The sequence below is a fragment of the Sinocyclocheilus rhinocerous genome, unplaced genomic scaffold (genome assembly GCF_001515625.1).
Source record: "Sinocyclocheilus rhinocerous isolate Xijiao unplaced genomic scaffold, SAMN03320098_v1.1 scaffold1071, whole genome shotgun sequence".
In the NCBI taxonomy this organism is placed as follows: domain Eukaryota; kingdom Metazoa; phylum Chordata; class Actinopteri; order Cypriniformes; family Cyprinidae; genus Sinocyclocheilus; species Sinocyclocheilus rhinocerous.
The window spans coordinates 293,749-313,656 of NW_015638033.1; the positions used below are offsets into that span (position 1 = coordinate 293,749).

The 19,908-nt window shown below is 36.8% G+C and overlaps 1 protein-coding gene across 1 annotated transcript in view; it reads right to left on the bottom strand.

The window, feature by feature from the left end:
- Window positions 1-19,646, bottom strand: part of LOC107749548 (diphthine--ammonia ligase-like) — a 98,929-nt gene extending 79,283 nt beyond the window's left edge. The window contains exons 1-2 of the mRNA XM_016564730.1: window positions 19,463-19,646; window positions 1,919-2,109 (exon numbers count right to left, since the gene is read on the bottom strand). Of these exons, the coding sequence (XP_016420216.1) occupies window positions 1,919-2,109; window positions 19,463-19,646 (375 nt within the window). The remainder of the gene's footprint in view (window positions 1-1,918; window positions 2,110-19,462) is intronic.
- Window positions 19,647-19,908: the final 262 nt, after the last annotated feature.

Sequence of the window (19,908 nt, forward strand, 5' to 3'; positions counted from 1 at the left end):
CACAAAACCAGTCAAAAGGGTAAATTTTTTCGAAATTGAGAGTTATATATCATCTGAAAGCTGAATAAATAAGCTTTCTATTGATGTATGGTTTGTTAGGATAGGACAATATTTGGCCGAGATACAACTATTTGAAAATCTGGAATCTGAGGGTGCAAAAAAATCTAAATATTGAGAAAATCATCTTTAAAGTTGTTCAAATGAAGTTCTTAGCAATGTATATTACTAATCAAAAATTAAGTTTTAATATATTTACAGTACGACATTTACAGAATATCTTCATGGAACATGATCTTTACTTAATATCCTAATGATTTTTGGCATAAAAGAAAAATCTATAATTTTGACCCATACAATGTATTGTTGGCTATTGCTACAAATATACCCCAGCGACTTAACACTGCTTTTGTGCTGCAGGGACACATTTCTCCTCAGCAACAGGAAGTGATGCGAGCAGCGTCAGGCGTCTCGCACGCAAACACATTACAGACAGACACCGGCTGCGGCACAATGCATTAAAAAAACAGTTCACCCAAAAATGAAAATTTACTCTTAATTTACTCACCCTCAGGCCATCCAAGATGTAGGTGACTTTTGTTCTTCAGTGGAACAGTAAAGAAGATTTTAGCTGAAACCGTGGTTTTTGGTGATTTATAAATGGCTACCGGCACTTTGAGAGTGAAAAACACATAAACAGGCAACACAAAACAAATCCCAGTGGCTCCTGATGATATAGTGAGGTCTTATGAAGCGAAACGATCAGTCTGTGCAAGAAACTGAACATTATTTACAGCATTATTACTGTAATCCAGAGCTTCAGACAAACGGTCCGGAGTGATGTCCTGTTCATGAACGAATCATTCTTTTGAACCGGTTCTTTTTTAGAGAACTATTTGAACCAGTTCATCTAATCGGACTGAATCGTCTGAATCAGTTCGTGTCTCGAGCAGCACAGATCTACAAGCTACTCAATCAGAACTCACTTTCAGACGCCTGACAGTCACTGCGACTGGAAATGAGCTGAAATAGCAGCGTATCTGATTCTGTGATGAATGAACTGATTCGGTTCCTCCAACAGACACTGAACTGAGCAAACGGTTCGACTCGGACTGAAGACTGATGAGCCGCTGATCTGTGCACGCGTGAACCGAGAGCTTGAATGAAGGGGAGAAATTAACGTTTTATGGTTTCTCAAGGTTTATGTAAAAAGGTGAGTTGATTAAGACTAGTTTATTCACTTTATATGCTTTAGACATGTAAAACATCTACGTTTCGCATCATTATTGGGTGCTTTATTAATATAATTGCGAATGTGACGTCATTGCGTGATTACTTAAACGAACTTGTGAACTGAACCAGTTCATTGAATCAAACTGTCCAAAAGAACCAGTTCGCGGAAAAGAATCATATTTCCCCTTTTGCCCGAGGCTCTGTATTACAAAAAATGATGCTGTAAATAATGTTCAGTTTCTTGCACAGACTGATTGTTTTGCTTCGTAAGATCTCAATATAACGTCAGGGGTCACTGTGATTTATTTTGTGTTCCTTGATCTGCTTTTTTTTTACTTAAAAAAATTAGCAGCCGCTGATTTGCATTTTATGAATCACCAAGGAGCACGGTTTCAGCTAAAAATCTTCTTTACTGTTCTACTGATTAAAAAAGTCACCTACATCTTGGATGGCCTGAGGGCGAGTAAATTAACAGCAAATTTTCATTTTTTGGGGGGTGAACTATGCCTTTAATGAATCACAACACAATCCATTATTTGGAGAAATTGATATTTTTTAGCCAAATACGCTACAAAACATCCTTCAACAGGACAGTCACATATTATACCCATGGCAAGGGCTTTTCCGATCAGTGCTGGACACTATAGCAGCTCTGTTCTCTGGTTCTTAGACCGAGACACTGGCGTACCTTCACAAGCTTGAGCAGCTGGTACAGATCCTCCACTTCTTCTCCTTCGGTCTGGCTGTATTCTCTGGCCGTGTGCAGACTGGAGCCCTCAATAGTGCGCCTGTACAGGGGAACATCCATGGCCTCCGCGTACAGACCCACGGCCTGATGACCCACCGTCTGATACATGTAACTGTCCAGCTCATCTGGAACTGACACACCACGCATGCGTTACTGGAGAAAACATCACAACAATCATAGAGTTCACACAAGTCACACGGACATTCATTTTTTAAACACATTTCTGAGTATATACAGTATAAGTTTATATGTATATATCTCATTTCTGAGAAGAAAAAGTCAACTAACACTGAGAAAAAAATATTGTTAGAAAAGAAAGTTGGGTTACACTTTATTTTTAAATGTCCTTGTTAGAGTGTGATTATACATTTAAGTACTGAGTACTATTAATTAACTACATGTACTTACATTAGGATTAAGGTTTGGCTTAGGGGTACTTGCATGTATTAATTAGGCATCATTTATTGTTATTATAATAGTAAGTACATGTAACGTGTAATAAGCATTTTTGTCATTTTTATTCCACAGCGGGGAAAAAATCAGAAATGTCTTTCTTTCTTTTTTTAATCCTGTGGTAGAAACCAGCTTCCATACTTCTGATCACCAAGGCTGCATTTATGTGATCAAAATACAGTAAAATCAGTAATATTGTGAAATATTTTTACTATTTAAAACAGCTGTTTTCTATGTGAATATCTGTTAAACTGTAATGTATTTCTGTGATGTGCAGCTGTATTTTCAGCATCATTACTCCAGTCTTCAGTGTCACATGATCTTCAGAAATCATTCTAATATGCTGATTTGCTGCTCAATTAACAATGGTTCTTTTTAGGGCTGCACGATCAATCGCATGCGATATTTAACGCGCATCTTGTCAGAAAGCCGGTTCTGTAATCAGCGGTAAATCTCCATCACGTGCGTGCTTTCACATTGAGCAGCATTAACTACACAGAGCCGTTGTTCACTGACGAGCTGCGCAAAACCACGTTCATATTCGCGCGATTTTTTGCGCAGCTCGTCAGTGAACAACGGCTCTGTGTAGTTAATGCTGCTCAATGTGAAAGCCCGCAGGTAATGGAGATTTACCGCTGATTACAGAACCGGCTTTCTGACAAGATGCGCGTTAAATATCGCATGCGATTTATCGTGCAGCCCTAGTTCTTTTATATATATTCAACCTCATGATTTACATAAACATACACATTTATAATCAGCTGTTTGGACTCTCATTCTGACGGCACCCATTCACTGCAGAGCATCCATTGCTGAGACACTGATGCAATGCTACATTTCTACAAACCTGATGAAGAAACAAACATGCACATTTTCAGCAAATTATCATTTTTGAGTGAACTTTTCCTTTAATAAAAACTACATGTCAATGATGCTAGAAGCGCAGACGCTCTGAATGACGTCTTTGGTCTTTTCTATAAAGACTGTGGGCATCTCAAAGCTGACACAAACTCATCTTAGTCGCACAAGGACACAAAAACTTTGCACTTAATAAGAAGCTGTGAAATTATGACCCAGACGTCCAGAGAGTCGCGGCAGTCAAGGTTTAGCACACAGACGCCGCGCTCCACATCTATTCATCTTCTTTTAAGAGGACAACAAAACAGCTTCTGTTCGCGGTGACAAGCTCGTGTTGTTGCAGGGACAAATTGCTCCTTAAATTACACTTTGAGCAATTTCGCAGTTTTATAGAAAATATTTTCACCATCACACACGCTGACCTGACAAAGTTATTATTTGTCTTTTTTATTTCACTTCTTTACATCTTATGACAGATGTCCAAAAGCGTGCCTGCTGTGAATTACGGCCTGTTTTAGGCTCTTCTGTGAGGAAAAGCACAGCGTCCTGATGCTCCTGGACCGACTGAACTCTCCCAGGAATAACTTCAGCTTCCTGCAGAATTACAGTATGATTGAGTCATAACTGCGACTCTATTTACATCATCTGACAAGTATTTCCTCTGCAATGGGAGCGCATTTGTAGCCGCACTTAAGGCAGATGTCTGCCAAGCCTCAAAAGTACCACAAAATCCAGATTGTGACGTTCAGAAGGAATCAGTTCAGCTCATAATTCTTCACGCGGCCGCAGACACGCAGCAGATCTGTCTGTTCAGATGCCGTACGTCTTCTGCTTTACAGATCCTCGTGGAGCAGTAAAGCCTGAGTGTTTGGCAGGCCACATGTGTTCAAACACTAGGCAGGACGCTGCATACTCACAATACACTGCAATCACTTACGATCTTTGCTGGAAAAAATCTTTTGCTGTTATGGTTTAAATCACTCACCTGTCTAAATGTTATTTCAATAAACAATAATCTGCAATGTTTAGAACTGTTACCTAATTCAATTAAACGTGTTCATTGTCTGTCAACACACTCGTATCTTTACAGTGCAACATCTCCATGAGTGCTGTACAAAACTCCTGTGCAATATGCAAAATCAAATCACTGATCAACTCACACATATACACATGCATTTGCTAATTCCAAATATATTTATGTAAATATATTTTCTACCAATATATTTGTGGCCATTTTTCAATATTTTTGAAAACATATTAATATATTAAAAATGCCTATATCTCAACATATTAAAACTAAAAATCTAAATATAATTTTTAAAAACTTTTACAAATATATTTTGCCCATCCATATATTTCAGTCCATGAAAGTACATTCACGTATGTCACATTAGAAGGAAATCTTTATTTGTTGTCTGTAACATTTGAATAAAAATCAGCAGGGAACTTTACAATGTTCAAATATAAAGAATTAAAGATGTTAAATCATTATAAATCTAGTTTTAATGTCCAGTAGGAGATTCCAGTTTGCATCATTTTTTTAAAGTTATGACAACTTCTAATGAAATCATGTTCAACCAACAAGCTACACTGAGTTAGAAAACTGAATAATTTGTAACATAAACACATTTTTAAGTTGATTATTCAAAAAAAAAAAATGTTAAGTTGCTCCAACTAATGGATTTGTGAGCCTGGAACCAATTTATATGATCTTTTATCCAATTCAAATCCACAGCTATCATAGCACACGCTTAATATAACTTATTTAGCAGCATGCATATTTAATGAACAATAACAGCATTAAACACTAACAGGTCTTTCACTTCTCTAAAAAACACATAAAATGCACTACATTTATTTTCCTTATCCAGTCCTATGCAAAGCATGCTGGGAGCTAGAAATCCACTACCCAGTTTCCAAAGTTAACAAGACAATTTTATTGAGTTACTTCAACTTAATTTTTTAAAGAAATTCAATTAACGCAGAAATTTGAGTTTAAATTACGCACAATATTAAGTTAATGGAATGATCAACATTATTATATCAACTGAACTCAACAAAATAATGTTTGCAACTTAAAAGGTTTAATTAAATGATTAAATTAGAACTTGCAACCATGCATTTATTTAAGGTCCCCTGAATCATTTTTTAGAGTGATGAGCACAAAAAAGTTTGCACGTGTGCCCTTCAGCTGGCGTATACATAAGCACATCGTCACATCAGTTTTTGCTTTTATAAATATTAATTAGATGAGTAAATGATGCCAGAATGTTCCAGGTGAACCAACCCCTTAAATGTTGCAGATCAGTGTTATGCAATGTGTCACAAATACATTTAGTGACATTTCACCTTGACTGCGTACCATCCAGAAATAACCGGCATCGCTTTCCTGCGGTGATCCTGTGTTTGTGTTACCGTAATACTCATTTAATCCAGCCGCTGGATGAGGAAGCTCCATCCATTTCAAGGCCTCTAAGTGAAGTGGGATGCTGTAATTAGGACGTCTGCTCTCTGATACACAATCCGAGGACGGTTGCTTTCTTGCCCGACAAACACAATCTTAATCCAGGAAATAGCTCGCAATCAGAATATTGGATCTGACATCAGAGGTAGCCACAGAGGCGGTCTTTCCCGAGCTTCAAAGCCTGGGCCGGGCCTGTTAGAGGTTTCTCCTGTGATCAAGTATGACACTCCGCAAACACACAAGCCCCGGCCCTCTCGTGTGCATGCTTTGCTTTTCTTGGATGCCAAGTCAGCTTGTGTGTTGTGAGCGTGTCTGTGTACGTCTGGATGGACTGGGATGATGTAATCGAACGCTCTAATCACAGGCACCTGTTCTGCATTCGGGGCCGCACATGCGTCTGTCGGGGCCCGTGACTACTATAGTGTGGCTCCGTCCCAGCTGCCTTTGGCTGCAATCAAGCCTTCGCTCATATCCCAGTGATCTCGGGTATTTGCACATGATTTAATCTGCTTAAGAAATCTGAATGAGATTAAACTGGAGATATAGAAGGATTTCAGTTACACCTTCTCCACTGAAATGGGTCTGTTTGACTGGTGGATCTATGAACCCGAACTGTTTTTTGTTTATGAATCTATTGATTTAAGAACACTACTGTACTTTTGCAGTGTAGCGTGACTGTAGTTTAACTCTTGTTAGACAGTCTGTGCATTAGTTGCAGGTTGCAACCTTACACCAGTAGGTGGTTAATAACTAAAAGTTATTCATGCATGAAACAAATATCCATATTCTTGTAGCTCGAACAGTAAAGCATAGCATTCGTGATGCCACAATTGCGGGTTCGATTTCCAGGGAATGTATGAACTGATAAAAACGTTACGATCATCTTGAATGCAACGTAAGTCACTTTGAATAATAGCGTCTGCTAAATGTAAATAAAATAACAGCCTGTTTGATCTGAAATACTGTTTCATTCAGAACTAAATGAGTGAGTGAGTCATTGAATCATTCACTAAACCTGTTTGTTCTAAAACACTGGGCCTGTCCAAATACCCACTCTTACGCACACTTAACATGCATCTCGAAGACTGCTCCGAAGCGGTAATCGAGGTTAAGTGTATCCCATCATGCATCATGTTCTGGAAATAAATCGTGAGACTTTTAGCCGAGACGATGCGGAAACCTTTCAAGTGTAAGTTAAATATTAATAATAATTAAATATGATGTATAATTTGGTAGTAAAACATGAAGTGTTGCACATTTTATTGATGCAAAGATGAGTATGTGTAATTTGCAACTGCTTATTCTCACTTAATTAGACGTATCACGATCATTAAATCTGTTATAAAGACTACTGAACAGACATTTAGAATTTAAAAATTTTTTTTTGAAATGCAAAGTATTGAAAATCAATAACTTCTTCAAATGTAACTTACAGTTTCAGAGTAGTGTCCTGAAACTGTAGAGTCTGATCCAGAGCGCTGCCATTGGTCCTGTAGTTCATAACCGCGGCCACGAGTCAACCACTCGATAAACTCCCTCCACAGGAGACGAGACCAATCTGTTAAAACCCTGAGGAGAGAGAACACAACGGCAATGAAGAGAAGAGCGATCCCAGAGCAGAACGTGATGACTGACTTCTCGCACACATCCGGGTCTTTCTCAGAAATGAGCTCCAGCACACATGAACTGCTCCAGAAAGCAGCTGCCACATGGGAAACATTATTTCCCCCAATCAGAGTTATTATCTGAACCAGCACCCTTTGAAAAGACGTGCTAGACAAAGACAACGTAGACAACGCTCTCTTAAAAGCTATAACTGCACTTAAAATTCTGGATGTGACTGTTTGTTTGAACTTTTAATGTTTTTGAATCCAAAGCTCTGGCCTTGAAGATCTAACACGGCCCAGATGTGTGTGTTGAAAAGACAGTTATTTCCACTTTCCCATTGTCTGGTCTAAAATCGCGGTATCTTTGACAATTGTAATTTTCTGCTGTGTTTTCGCCGTGCCTGTCTCCTCTCTAGCGTGTCCTCTGCATGAAAACTCACACATGCTTCTCTTTTTCAGTTCAGATGTAACCCAAGCGCAGATCCAGGGTCAAACAGGTCACTCAGTTTATCATCAACATTACTTTTGGAGTACGAGACTTAATTCAAAACAGAGGAATGATCCAATGGGACTGTCCAAAAACTGAACTCTATGCATTTAAACAGAAGTGTGTAAATATGTACTGTAGCTGGCTGTACTGTAGTCCCATCTCAGAAAACATACTGAGAATGAACTCGGTTTAGTGTGTGATGCAAAGGAACTTTAATTTATATACAACAGTAATTTTATTTGTAATGTTTATTATTATTAATTATTTATTTTAATTAATTCATCATCATTACATTTTAATGGGTTATATAGAAATGTTCTACCTACATTTCGCTTTGATGGAAATACAAAATGTATCATGCTTTCATTGCTATTATTATTATTATTGATGAATGTATTTTTATTTTACTGATTAACTGCACTTTCTGTTCAACCCCACCTTTTAAAATAAAAGTTTGATCTTTTTGACATCATATTTAATGGTGCGATTCTAAAGTTTCTCTCATGATCTGTATTTCATCGTGGTTATATTTTCTTCAATAGTTCTGTTGTGGTTCAACTCTGTTCTGAGAAAAATCATAGTGATCATATTTACACAAAATTATATAGACCTAAAATATTGATTAAAAAAATTGTAAAATACAGAATGTAAATAATGTGTATAGTGCATTGTTAGATAGTCTGTGCATGAGTTCGGGGGGGGTTGATGAGTGAGTCACTGAATCATTCATTCAACCAATTCATTCAAAAACTCATATTCATTGATGAAAAACAACTAGCAAACAAAAATGACTGTCTTTATGAATGAGTCATTGAATTATTCGCTGCACCAATTTAAAAAATGTTGAATCATTAATTTGACCGATTTGTAAAAAAAAAAAAAAGCTGATTAATTTGGAAATGAAACCGAATTATGCTGTGGCTTTGGAATTATTATTTTTATTATTTTTTTTTTTGGCAGAACAAACACAGACTGACAAAATTGTCTAAAATGTTATATACATAAGTGTTACTTTATGTCCCTGGTACTTTGGATACATCAGGTGGGGAAATATGTTTTTGAAAAATTCAGCAGTAATCTGTCAGGGGAAAACATTAAAAATAAGAATTCCTAATACTGGCTGTCATAAACGGCAGCGTTTCCTGAGAAAGACCCATGTGATACTCTCAGACGGTTTCTATCTCAACTCTTCTCTGCACTTGATTAAAGTGGTGACCGTTTATAAATACTGTGTGTCATTTCAAGCAGACCTCAACCTGTGACAAACCATAAAAACACACAACCCAAGGCCTCGCTGTGAATTCCAGTCGACGTGTTAACGGCTACGCTTCATATGAGAAACTGTGTAGCGCTCAGGACGTGACCTAGAGTTTACGACTCAGACCTGTTGCTCCGCAGCGATTGATTGTCGGCAGAGAAAACAGCAGCGCTTCGTCCCAGCAGTATGTCAGGAAGACTGTGACGTGTTTCTGGCCTGAGAGGCCCGTCGGCGGATCCTCAGCCCGCTCGGTTTATTGGTGGATTCCATTCACTGGTCCAATCTTCCCTGCCGTAGGACTTCTGTGATTAAAGTGTATAAAAAGCAGGGTGCTCCACTAAACCGGCGTGATTTACGCAGCTGTCACCTCCGCACAGGCCAACTGGGCTTTCAGGCCACGCCGGAGAACTAATGAAAATGAAAGAAGGAGGAGGGGGTCCACAAGGCCATGTGTGTGCTGAGTGAACGGTGACTCACCTGATTCATCTGTTTGCAGACATCTGTCTAATGCTTTAAGTGCCAGCTAGCAATTACACACACGCTGTTGTGTCGATGCACTCCTCTCACACACACATATACTGTACATAAACACCACACCCGTCCCATCTCTGCCTTTAGCCTCTGGCTCACCTCGGCTCATGGACACGTGCCAGTAAAGATCGCTGCAGATGGACGCTGTTTATTATTATTAAAACTCAACAAGAGCAGGGATATTTTCAGACGTGATGCAGAAATGAAAGAAGGAGGAGAGGGTCCACAAGGACATGTGTGTGCTGAGTGAACGGTGACTCACCTGATTCATCTGTTTGCAGACATCTGTCTAATGCTTTAAGTGCCAGCCAGCAATTACACACATGCTGTTGTGTCGATGCACTCCTCTCACACACACATATACTGTACATAAACACCACACCCGTCCCATCTCTGCCTTTAGCCTCTGGCTCACCTCGGCTCATGGACACGTGCCAGTAAAGATCGCTGCAGATGGACGCTGTTTATTATTATTAAAACTCAACAAGAGCAGGGATATTTTCAGACGTGATGCAGATGTCTTGCGTCTGCATGTTTGTTTCTGAGCGAGAATAGACAGACAGGAAAAGTGCATCGCCAAAAATCAACACTGTCATAATTTACTCTCTTCTGTGCGGCACAAAAGCAGAATGGCTGAGCAATGATAGTGAACCCCAAATAAAGAACCCTAATAATAGCATTTGAAATATCTTATCATAAAAGCTGGCCAAGCGACTTTTATATCAATGCAGAAAATTATGCTGTACAATTGTTACCTTAAAGTGCTATTTCTACCTAATTTCTACCATAAGAACTAGTTGTGTTGGTGTAAATTAATGTATTTACAGTAGGCTGATTCAGTGACATTAAATTCGATTTTCCATTATTTTCAATGTACTGTTGGACTTTTGGACAAGCCTCACTTAGAGAAACGATGACTGCCTACTTTTTATAGAAGCCCAAAGTGAATTATAGTTAGTCTTAAAGGGATAGTTCACACAAGAATGTTCATCAGTCAGTTGTTGGTAACCAAAGAGTTGACTGTAGCCATTGACTTCCGTATTTTTTCTGTACTATCAAGATATCTTCTTTGAGTTCAGCAGAAGAAAGAAACTCATACAGGTTTGGATCAACATGAGGGTGAGTAAATGATTCCAGAATTTTCATTTTTGGATGAACTGTCCCTTTAAGCTGAATTATTTGTTGCATTTGAGTCTGTTATCGTATTGAAGGGCTGTGCGTTCTCGGACTGATTTCGTTTGGCTGATGTGTGCATGCAGATGGACGTGTTTGGTCACTATCTTGCGATGTTTCTTCAGGAGGGAAATACTGTAAGTGTCCAGACGACAGAGTCTGATTAGAATGAACTATTTCAGTCTTTCTACTTCAAAATGCCATGTTTAAGTCAATGTTGCTTGCTGTTTCTTTGTAATTATTTGTGAAATTTACTAGCAATTTCTGAGTGAAAATTGTTTTGAAGTAAATCCTACACCATTTTTTATCAGTGTATATGTTATAGTTTTTGTCTGTTTTCTGTGTTCTGACTCATGTCTTTTATTTTGAAGTCTGTTGAGTTCCTGTTTCCTCTGTATTTGTAGATTAGTTGTAGCTTTTCTGTTGATTATCCTGTCATTGATTCCAGTTGTGTCTTGTTTGCTCATGTGTCTGCATGCTTAGATAAACCTGTGTTTTCTGTGTTGATTGTCGAACCAGATTTTTATTGATAGAGTCAGTTTATATTTGCAAACCTCAAAATCTTGACTCCAAAAAATGTTAACACTTCATTTTAAAGTGATGCAGTTGCACGTTATGTGTCAATTGTGCATAATTTCAACCAACTAACCCTAAACCCAATCCAGTTACACTTTATTTTACTGTGTCCTTGTTACAGTGTAATTCTACATTTAAGTACTGAGTAATATTAATTAACTACATGTACTTACTATAAGGTTAGGGTTAGCATTAGAGTTTGGCTTAGGGTTATTGCATCTAATTATAAATAATTTAATGTTTTTATTGTAAGTATATATAACATATGTAACAAGCACACTAAAAAATAGTGTTACACCAAATCCTAACCTTATTTGTGTAATTACACTGCAACAGCGTCACCTTAAAATAAAGTGTAACCAAATAAATAAATACATAAATAAATAAATTCTGTTCTCCAGACTAAAATGCAACATCATTATATTTGTGTTAAAAAGCACACTGACACATTAAAACAAAAGTTTCTGTAAAGCTTATAAATGTTATGAATTTAAACTATTTTAATTAATGTAATTGCCCATTTAATTTAAATTAATAAGTTTCTGTTATTCAAAATGCTTTGATGTTGTTGTATGATGTCTTTTTAATTGATACTAAAGTGTGACAACATGCCCCACTATAGTTCATCGTGTGTTAAATGAATAATCATAATAATCATGAAAACTAGTTTTGTTGGCATAAATTAATGTGTTTAGGTTGATTCAGCAATATTAAATATTTTTGACTTTTTTTACTTCAATAATGAACGAACGAACGAATGATCAGATAAAAATAACCTAAAATGGTAACATCTGAATAACTGGTTTTAAGTAAAAAAAAATAGTCTTTAATTTTGCTGAATCAAGCTAAATACATTAATTTATACTAACAAGACTAGTTTTATGATTTAAATCAAGTAGAAACAGCTCTTTAAGGTAACAATTTTAGTTTCAGGTGTTTTTCCATGCAGTGAAGAGTTCAGTCCCATAATTCTGTGGGAAAGCAATGGATGCATGTGTTGAAGTCTGAACTGGCTCTTTGGAAAATCAGGAGCAGCAGAGACTCTTCTAGTGTAAGAAATCAATGGAAGTTCATTAAATGAAGCACTTATGAGTGTCTGTCAATTATCTGTGCCATTAACTCAATGATACAGCAGTGAAGTTTAACAATCAGCGCAGCAGCTCATTTCACCTCCTACTAAAAACAGTTCTTTAAAGCACATTTAATTCCTTGGTCATGTGCACCTCTGCTCTCTGCACAAAGATGAATCATTTGTTAATAATGGGTTGTTAACGTAACTGATGATATTCAGAGAGTTAAACGATTTGGCACAAGCTGATTGGTTCATGCTGCATATGCAGCCAATGAGCTTACTGCCTTGCATTTATACGGCTGGCTAGCATTCACTAGAGATTCCTGCAGCGCGCTTTCAGAGTTCTCTGAAACCCTCCACCATCTACAACTACAGCAATAACCAACAGCAGCAGCACTTCAGCAGCAGCGTAGCAGATCTGTTCCGCCAAGACCAAATACATTAACATTGTCATATCCATCACCATGCTAAAATCTTCCGAGAGTTGTCATGATTGAACTGCTGTTAGTTTTAATAGAAATGATTCAGGACTCGTCCAAACGATTCTGTGTCGACTTCATCATGTGCTTAATCCGGGAAGCTTCACTTCACTAATGCTTCATATGTGGACAAAAAAAATAAATAAAATAAAAACCGAGAAACAGGGAGATTTGCCAAATTATTTAATTTAATTAAATTTAGCTGTTTTGATGCAAACAGCATACATTTTTGCCAAAAATGTTTATTTTTATTGGAATTTTAATATTTGCAATTTTATATTTTTCAGGACCTCCTCAGGACAAAAACAAATATTTGTAAAATCTGACACTGCACAAAAAAATAATAATGCATCAAACTTCTCCAAGTTTGTAATAATAAAAAAGTATTTATTATATGGATTTTCAGTGTCAGCAGTGACATTTTGAAAACATTTAAAGGGATAGAATACTGAAAACAAATTAATTTTTGGTAGTTATGATCAGGACTGATGTTGGTTTAAACAAAATGAAAATCTATGTCAGTGAAAGTGGAAAAAAATATTAAAATAGACTTTTTTTTGACACTATCTAAGGACCTTCTGTGTATCTTTTTAAATGCATGCACAAGTGTTAAAGTTAAATGTGTGTGTTCTCCTGCTGCTGGTTTATACTTTGAACTTAGTATTGAACTTAGTATTGTATAAAAATGCCTCTAAATGAATAAATGTAAAGCATTTGACCAAATTCGTGAAGGATGGAAAGAATGTGTAACAATCAGAGACTCAAAACAGACTGTTATGTACAGTATATAATCAGAAATATATTCCCTTGTTATCAATAAACAGTGAGTTGCTTTGGTCAGTCATGCTCCTACTCAAGCCTTCTTCTTCAGGTCAGTTTATTGTTTATAAATTGCGTTTATGTTAATGTTTATTTTTCGGAACTCTATTCAGACTGAACTTTTGGTACTGAGTTGCGCAGGCCCTTGAGGAAACACATGTGTTCTTCTGCTGATCTGAGATCAGACTGCTGGCCGGTGGCTCCTCTCTCAGAGATCTACAATAGCCGGACAAAGAACAATCAGAGAAGAGGAAGGACAGGAGCCAAGAGCACACTGACAGATTGATGATGGCATGGAGTGCTCTATTTTAAACCCGATTCAACACTTCCAGCCGCTCAGGTCAGGACACTCCCATCAGACGCTCTGAGATCATGCTGCTGTTCACAACAATCAAAGAAGGGAAATGACTGCGGTGCTGGAGTCACACTTGTGATCTTCACGGTCAAACACCTAAAATTTAACTTTTTTTTCACCCCAGTAAAATCAATGTAATGTATTTTTGTTCAATAATATTTTTTATTTTTTATTTTGTACTTTGAGATGATTTCATGGCACTAATTAATATTTATGCAATAATTATGATGAATTTCTGCCCTTTGAAAATAATACACTTTTTTTTTTTAAATATATTTTTATATTAGTATGCAGTAATTCATGTTAAAACAGAGTTAGTGCATTTAAAATCCCATTTTTTAAGCCAGATTAGTGCCATCTGGTGGGAATAAAATAAGAAAAACATCTGCAATTCCATGGTTTAGCCCATAGATTCATATATAGCTCTATATAAAAGGCCTATAAACTCTCTAATTGTTTTTAGACATAAATACTTAGTTTTATTAAGTTGTGCGTTTGGATATATATTTAGACATTCTCAAAGACAACTTTGTGTAAAGGTTTAGATTTTTTGGCTTGAAATGTTGATTTGAAGCGTCAGTTTTTGAATTATTATTACTACAGTCAAACCTTAACACAGAGAAAGCATTTTGTTACACAAAACATTAAAATTCTATATAAATGTAACAGAAATTAACAGAAATGTTTATCAGAGCTTAATCCTTCTGGGTTTGATCTGATTTCAACCCCTTATTTCAGTTTTCTGACTCGTTTTGGCTATATGGTTATAGCCATACCAATTAATTTGAGTGTGTATAATTGTGAATTGTGTGTCTGTTTTGCACTCTTGATGTTTTAGAGCGTAACCCCTTCCTTGCTGTCCACTTTTTACTGCATTGTAGTTGAATTATTGCTTTTATTTTACATATTTGCTGTGTCACAGTCACACCAGTTCATAGGTGTGTGTGTATAAGTGTGTGTACGCATGTGTGTGTGAGTGGATGTGTTGGTTTTGCACTCTTGATGTTTTAGAGTGTCACCCTGTCATTGCTGTGTACTTTTTTTCTGCATTGTGTCAGATTTGTAGATTGTACACACAAAAATTTTCAGAATTTTTGTGTTTTTGTCGATTTCCCATTCATTTCCTATGGTCGGTCATTTTTGACCGAGTGTGACTATTTTTTTTCCCGACCACTTAGTCTGCTCGAATCATGCCCTCCATGTGTGTGTGTGGGTTCACATTCCAAATGCCATGAAAGTCACAAAGTTTCGTACCATTCCGATGAAGCTGTGATTTAAAAAAATTCTAAACTGAAAAATCTTTGGTCAAAAGTGACCGAAGAGCACCAGGGGGTTAATTAAAGTGCATTTTAATATTGGTCTAATGGAAAATCTTAATTTTGTTAAGTTTGTGTAAAAGCAAATGACACTCCACAGAAAAAAAAACTAGAAGAAACAGTTTTGTTTAAATAGTATTTTGGCTAGATGTGCGGAACATACAGAACTTATTCTGGGTTTTATTCATTTTTCAGGTGTGTGTGTTTTTTTTTATTAGTACATAAACAGAAAATGTGATGCATATTTGAAAAATACATCACAATAAACATTATGGTTTTTAAAGGTTGCTTTTATTTATAGTACATAAGACAAATTAAACATGGACTGACAAAATGTTTTTAGTTTTATCCTAAGTTTAAGGCAAAAGTAAGTTATAAAAAGCAACAAAAAAAAAAAAAAAAAAAAAAAAAAAAAAAAAATAAAAGAAGAAATGATAAATTATAAATGAAATAACACCAGAGGTGGTCAGTGAATACTGTGAAACACAGAAGGAGATATTTGTCAAAGTGTCTTGGCCGTTCTTTTCCATCTGTAAATGTGAACTGGGGCAGACAACACAATATAATGTGTTTATGATATTGTTTATGATGTATGATCATATTCCACATCATCTGAAGTTATAAGACAGCTGGTGTTTAAATGTGTGCTTGAGCGAGTTTCTTTGCCTTTGGTGTGAAGTGAAGGACATTTCTGCTGTCTAGTTTCTATGAAATGACATAAATGAAGAAGACATGCGTGTAAATCACACAGAATACAACTCTGAACGTGTGCATCACTGTGTGATCTGTGAGCTTCGTGAAATGAATGAATGAATGCACTTTAATGTCCCACAGAGGGAAATATGTTTTGGACTCAAAGTGCATTTACATTGACGAATACATTGGATCATAAATAGCAAATACAAATACAATAAAAGCATGATCCCTGACCTTTACAAAGCGCTGATGTGTTCCGTCTGTTGCAGGAGTTTCCGCGAGCGCTTAAGCCAGCAGTGGGGAGCAATCAATCGCCGATCGCAATCTTGTTTGCTGTTTTTCCGTGCTTCTCTTTAGTGCTCCGCATTCCTGCAGTAATTCACGGCCCATAGAGGCCCGCATTAGCAGCTGCTGGCCCCGGCCCCGCTCCATTCCGCCACGGAAAACTGTGATTATGGAAGCTGATTGCCGTGTCTGTGATGACGATAAGAAGCCGACGCTGAGTGCCAAACCATTTCAGTGCATGAGGGGAAAAAAACTGCAAGAGGAATTAATGGCGCTTCAAATAGCCTACTCGCGGCTTCTTTACATTGACCTCCATACGGAGCCGTTTGCTACAACTGCTGGCATATGGTGCTGCGCTCAGAGTGATGGCGACTGAAACATCCAAACCATTACCCAGCGAACTGAGCTCATTACACACGCTAATTAATGAATAATGCAAGCGGATAATAGTTACGCATTTTCAAATTCCTATGAATTGCTATTTGAATTTCAGCTGCTGTAGTAATGATATCGTTAAAGTGTTTCATTCTGAGACTCTTTTATATTGCAATGTTTGTGCAGCTGCAATATTCATCAGCTACACTGAAAAGAAAAGGGAAAAATCTAAATGAATGCATTGAAAAATAATTCATAAATCACTCAATCAACCTAAGTACATATATTTATATCAACAAAAAAATTAAATAGTAATTAACATCTTAATGAATGAAATTAAATAGTAAAAAGCCAATATATATGTACATAATAAAAACAGCAAATAAAAATATAAAAAATAGTAAATAAAAATAAAAAATCAATCAGTCATTAAATAAATTAAAATGATTATATTGAACTTTTTTTTACTTTGTATGAATGTTTTTGTCTTTGGAAAAATACATGTTTCTGATTAATATTAAATAAAAATGTAATCATTTATTTAAATGAAAAATAAATATAACTTGAATAAATATAACAAATTAGAGTAATGTTTTAAAGATGGTCAAAAGTTCTTGTTTTTTTTTTCAGTGTAAAAGAAAGACTAAAGTGAAACAGAGCAGTCAAGACCAACGCAAGTTATTTTTCTGGTGATATTACAATTTTATCATTATGGGAGCCATCAGGTCCAAAGATGCTGATCTATAGCTGAAACTTACACCAGAGGTTTAATATTGTGAGAAGTGCTTAATGTGAAATATCAAGTTAATAAACATGACTGAATTCAGTGAGAATAATAGCAGTGTCATTATAAAAGCTTCTGTAGTTTTCTCTTGTTTAATTGGACAAGTGTCCCGGATATTCAGACCGATCACATGACATGCTGATATTGTGCTGATAAGGGGATTTTGTTATTGTTAAATACAATATTGGCAAACATTTGTGTTTTTGTAACCTAGCCAAAGTCCAGCTGTGTGTTAGTGAGCACTGACTTCAAATGAAGCGCCACATAGAAACTCATCAGGAATCCTTGCCAAGATCACAGCCATTACAATAATGAACGCTGAGACTGTTAACATGATCTATGAGACAGCTTCATCCTTTAGACATACTGTATGTGATGATATTTACATTAGTTTATGTGAGTTACTTTCCCCAGCCTCTGTGTTGTGTCCTCATATCCAAATGTGTACAGCAGCTTTGTGTTACTATACAGCTATTAATAACATACAAAATAAATCAATTTAAATACATACAATTATACAGTTTAAGTATTCATGTATTGTCCCTTATTAATATGTATCATTAACATGTTTAAACACTACACTTAATTAATTATTGATTATATTTTCTATGTTGCATTATATTTTTCCTATTCCCCAAACACAAACAGTACAATAACAACAAAAATGTGTCATGAGGTTCAAGTTAAAATACGGCTGTTCAACACTATTTCCTGAAATGTAGCAAATGCAGCAAATGCGATCACGCGTCTGTATGGAGAACATGTGAGCTTGTATTAAGAATGGACACAGTTCAACCAAACCAGTGACAAAGTTAGTGACACACTATGGAGCAGTTACTAAACCCGGGGGGAACAAGCCAGGAAATGAAGATTTAATGTAGGTCAGAATAGTTAATATTTTGGCTGTTTTCAGCCCAGTTTCCACCCTAAAGAAAAGCCAAATTAGCTCTAATATTAAAGTAGAATTTTCACTTATGTTAAAACTCAAAACATTTTGTTGGTCAGTGTTTAATTTAGTTAACTTACTATAAAGAAAGACACATATTTTCTCATTAATTTTCTTTATTGTTTTTTTTTTGTTATGTATTTTTAAAAATATGCATACTAAAAAAATACACCAAAAATAAAAATAATAAAAATAAATAAATAGTCAAGTCAGCTTTATTTCTATATCGCTTTATATAGTACAGATTGTGTCAAAGCAGCTTGACAGAGTCAAACAGGAAAAGTGTGTGCTGATAATGCAAGAAAACAGTCAGTTTATCAGCTAAAGTCAGTTCAGTTCAGTTCTCTTCCAACAGTGTCTGTGCACTCAAGCCAACAATGTTGCCAGAAATTGTGAAATTAAAAAAATTAAATAAAACCAATGTAATTTCTGCAGCCATAACTCAAGCCAGTATGTGTTCTACACATCAACAAAACACTATTTAATCAAAATCATTTATTTATTTTTTTTCTATGGGGAAACCATGATTTCTGATTAGAGCAATATAAAAATGCACTTTAAATAAATAACACGGCTGTTTGACTTCTCTCAGTGTGCGCTCATAACCCTGAACCGGATCAGATCTGAGAGAATGTGTGTGAGTTTGAGTCTGAGACCTGTAACTGTGAGGCTGATCTGAGGTCAGTCTGCAGATCTAACAGCGGCGCTTTTGACACGTCCATGCAGGTAAGCTGCGCCAGCGGTGGTCTCTCATGCCAGCAGGGCTGCTTTTTGCCTGAACCCTCGCTCAAGGCAATGCTCGGCCGTCTCAGCGGTGGCTCCCAGAAGCCCTTTACTCGCCGCTTTATTCTCTCTCTCTGATCCTCTAGGCATTCAGGTTGAAGCCTATTGCCGCGATCAGAACGGATAAGCTTTTTGGCAGACGCGGGCGGTGCACGGGCCAGCACCTTGCCTGAGGATAGGGGCAGCATTGCCCAGGGCAGGAGAGGCAGCTTCCAGACGAGCCTTTAGTGAGTCCAGCACCAGAGTGGATCTGACAGGTGAGAGGCCACCGCCGGCTCTAATGATGCTGCTGCGGGGCAGGGTGTGCGGCGGCCGCTGACCAGACAGCGAGTCAGATCTATAAATCATGGCGATTGGGCCACTGGGTGAAGGATGGAGACCAGGAGAGCCGCTTACCAGCCCCCAGCACATCCAGGACCAGTTAAAGAGATATAGTATAGTTCACACAAACTCAGGCTTCTGCAGTCTTAGGATATATCATCAACAGATGGAAAATTCATCATCATTGCTGCTCACAAATTATGTGATTCATAACAGATTTGAATATGTGCAGTTAGTGTTGTCACAATACCAAAACTTCAGGTAACACTTTATTTTAAGGTAGTGTTAT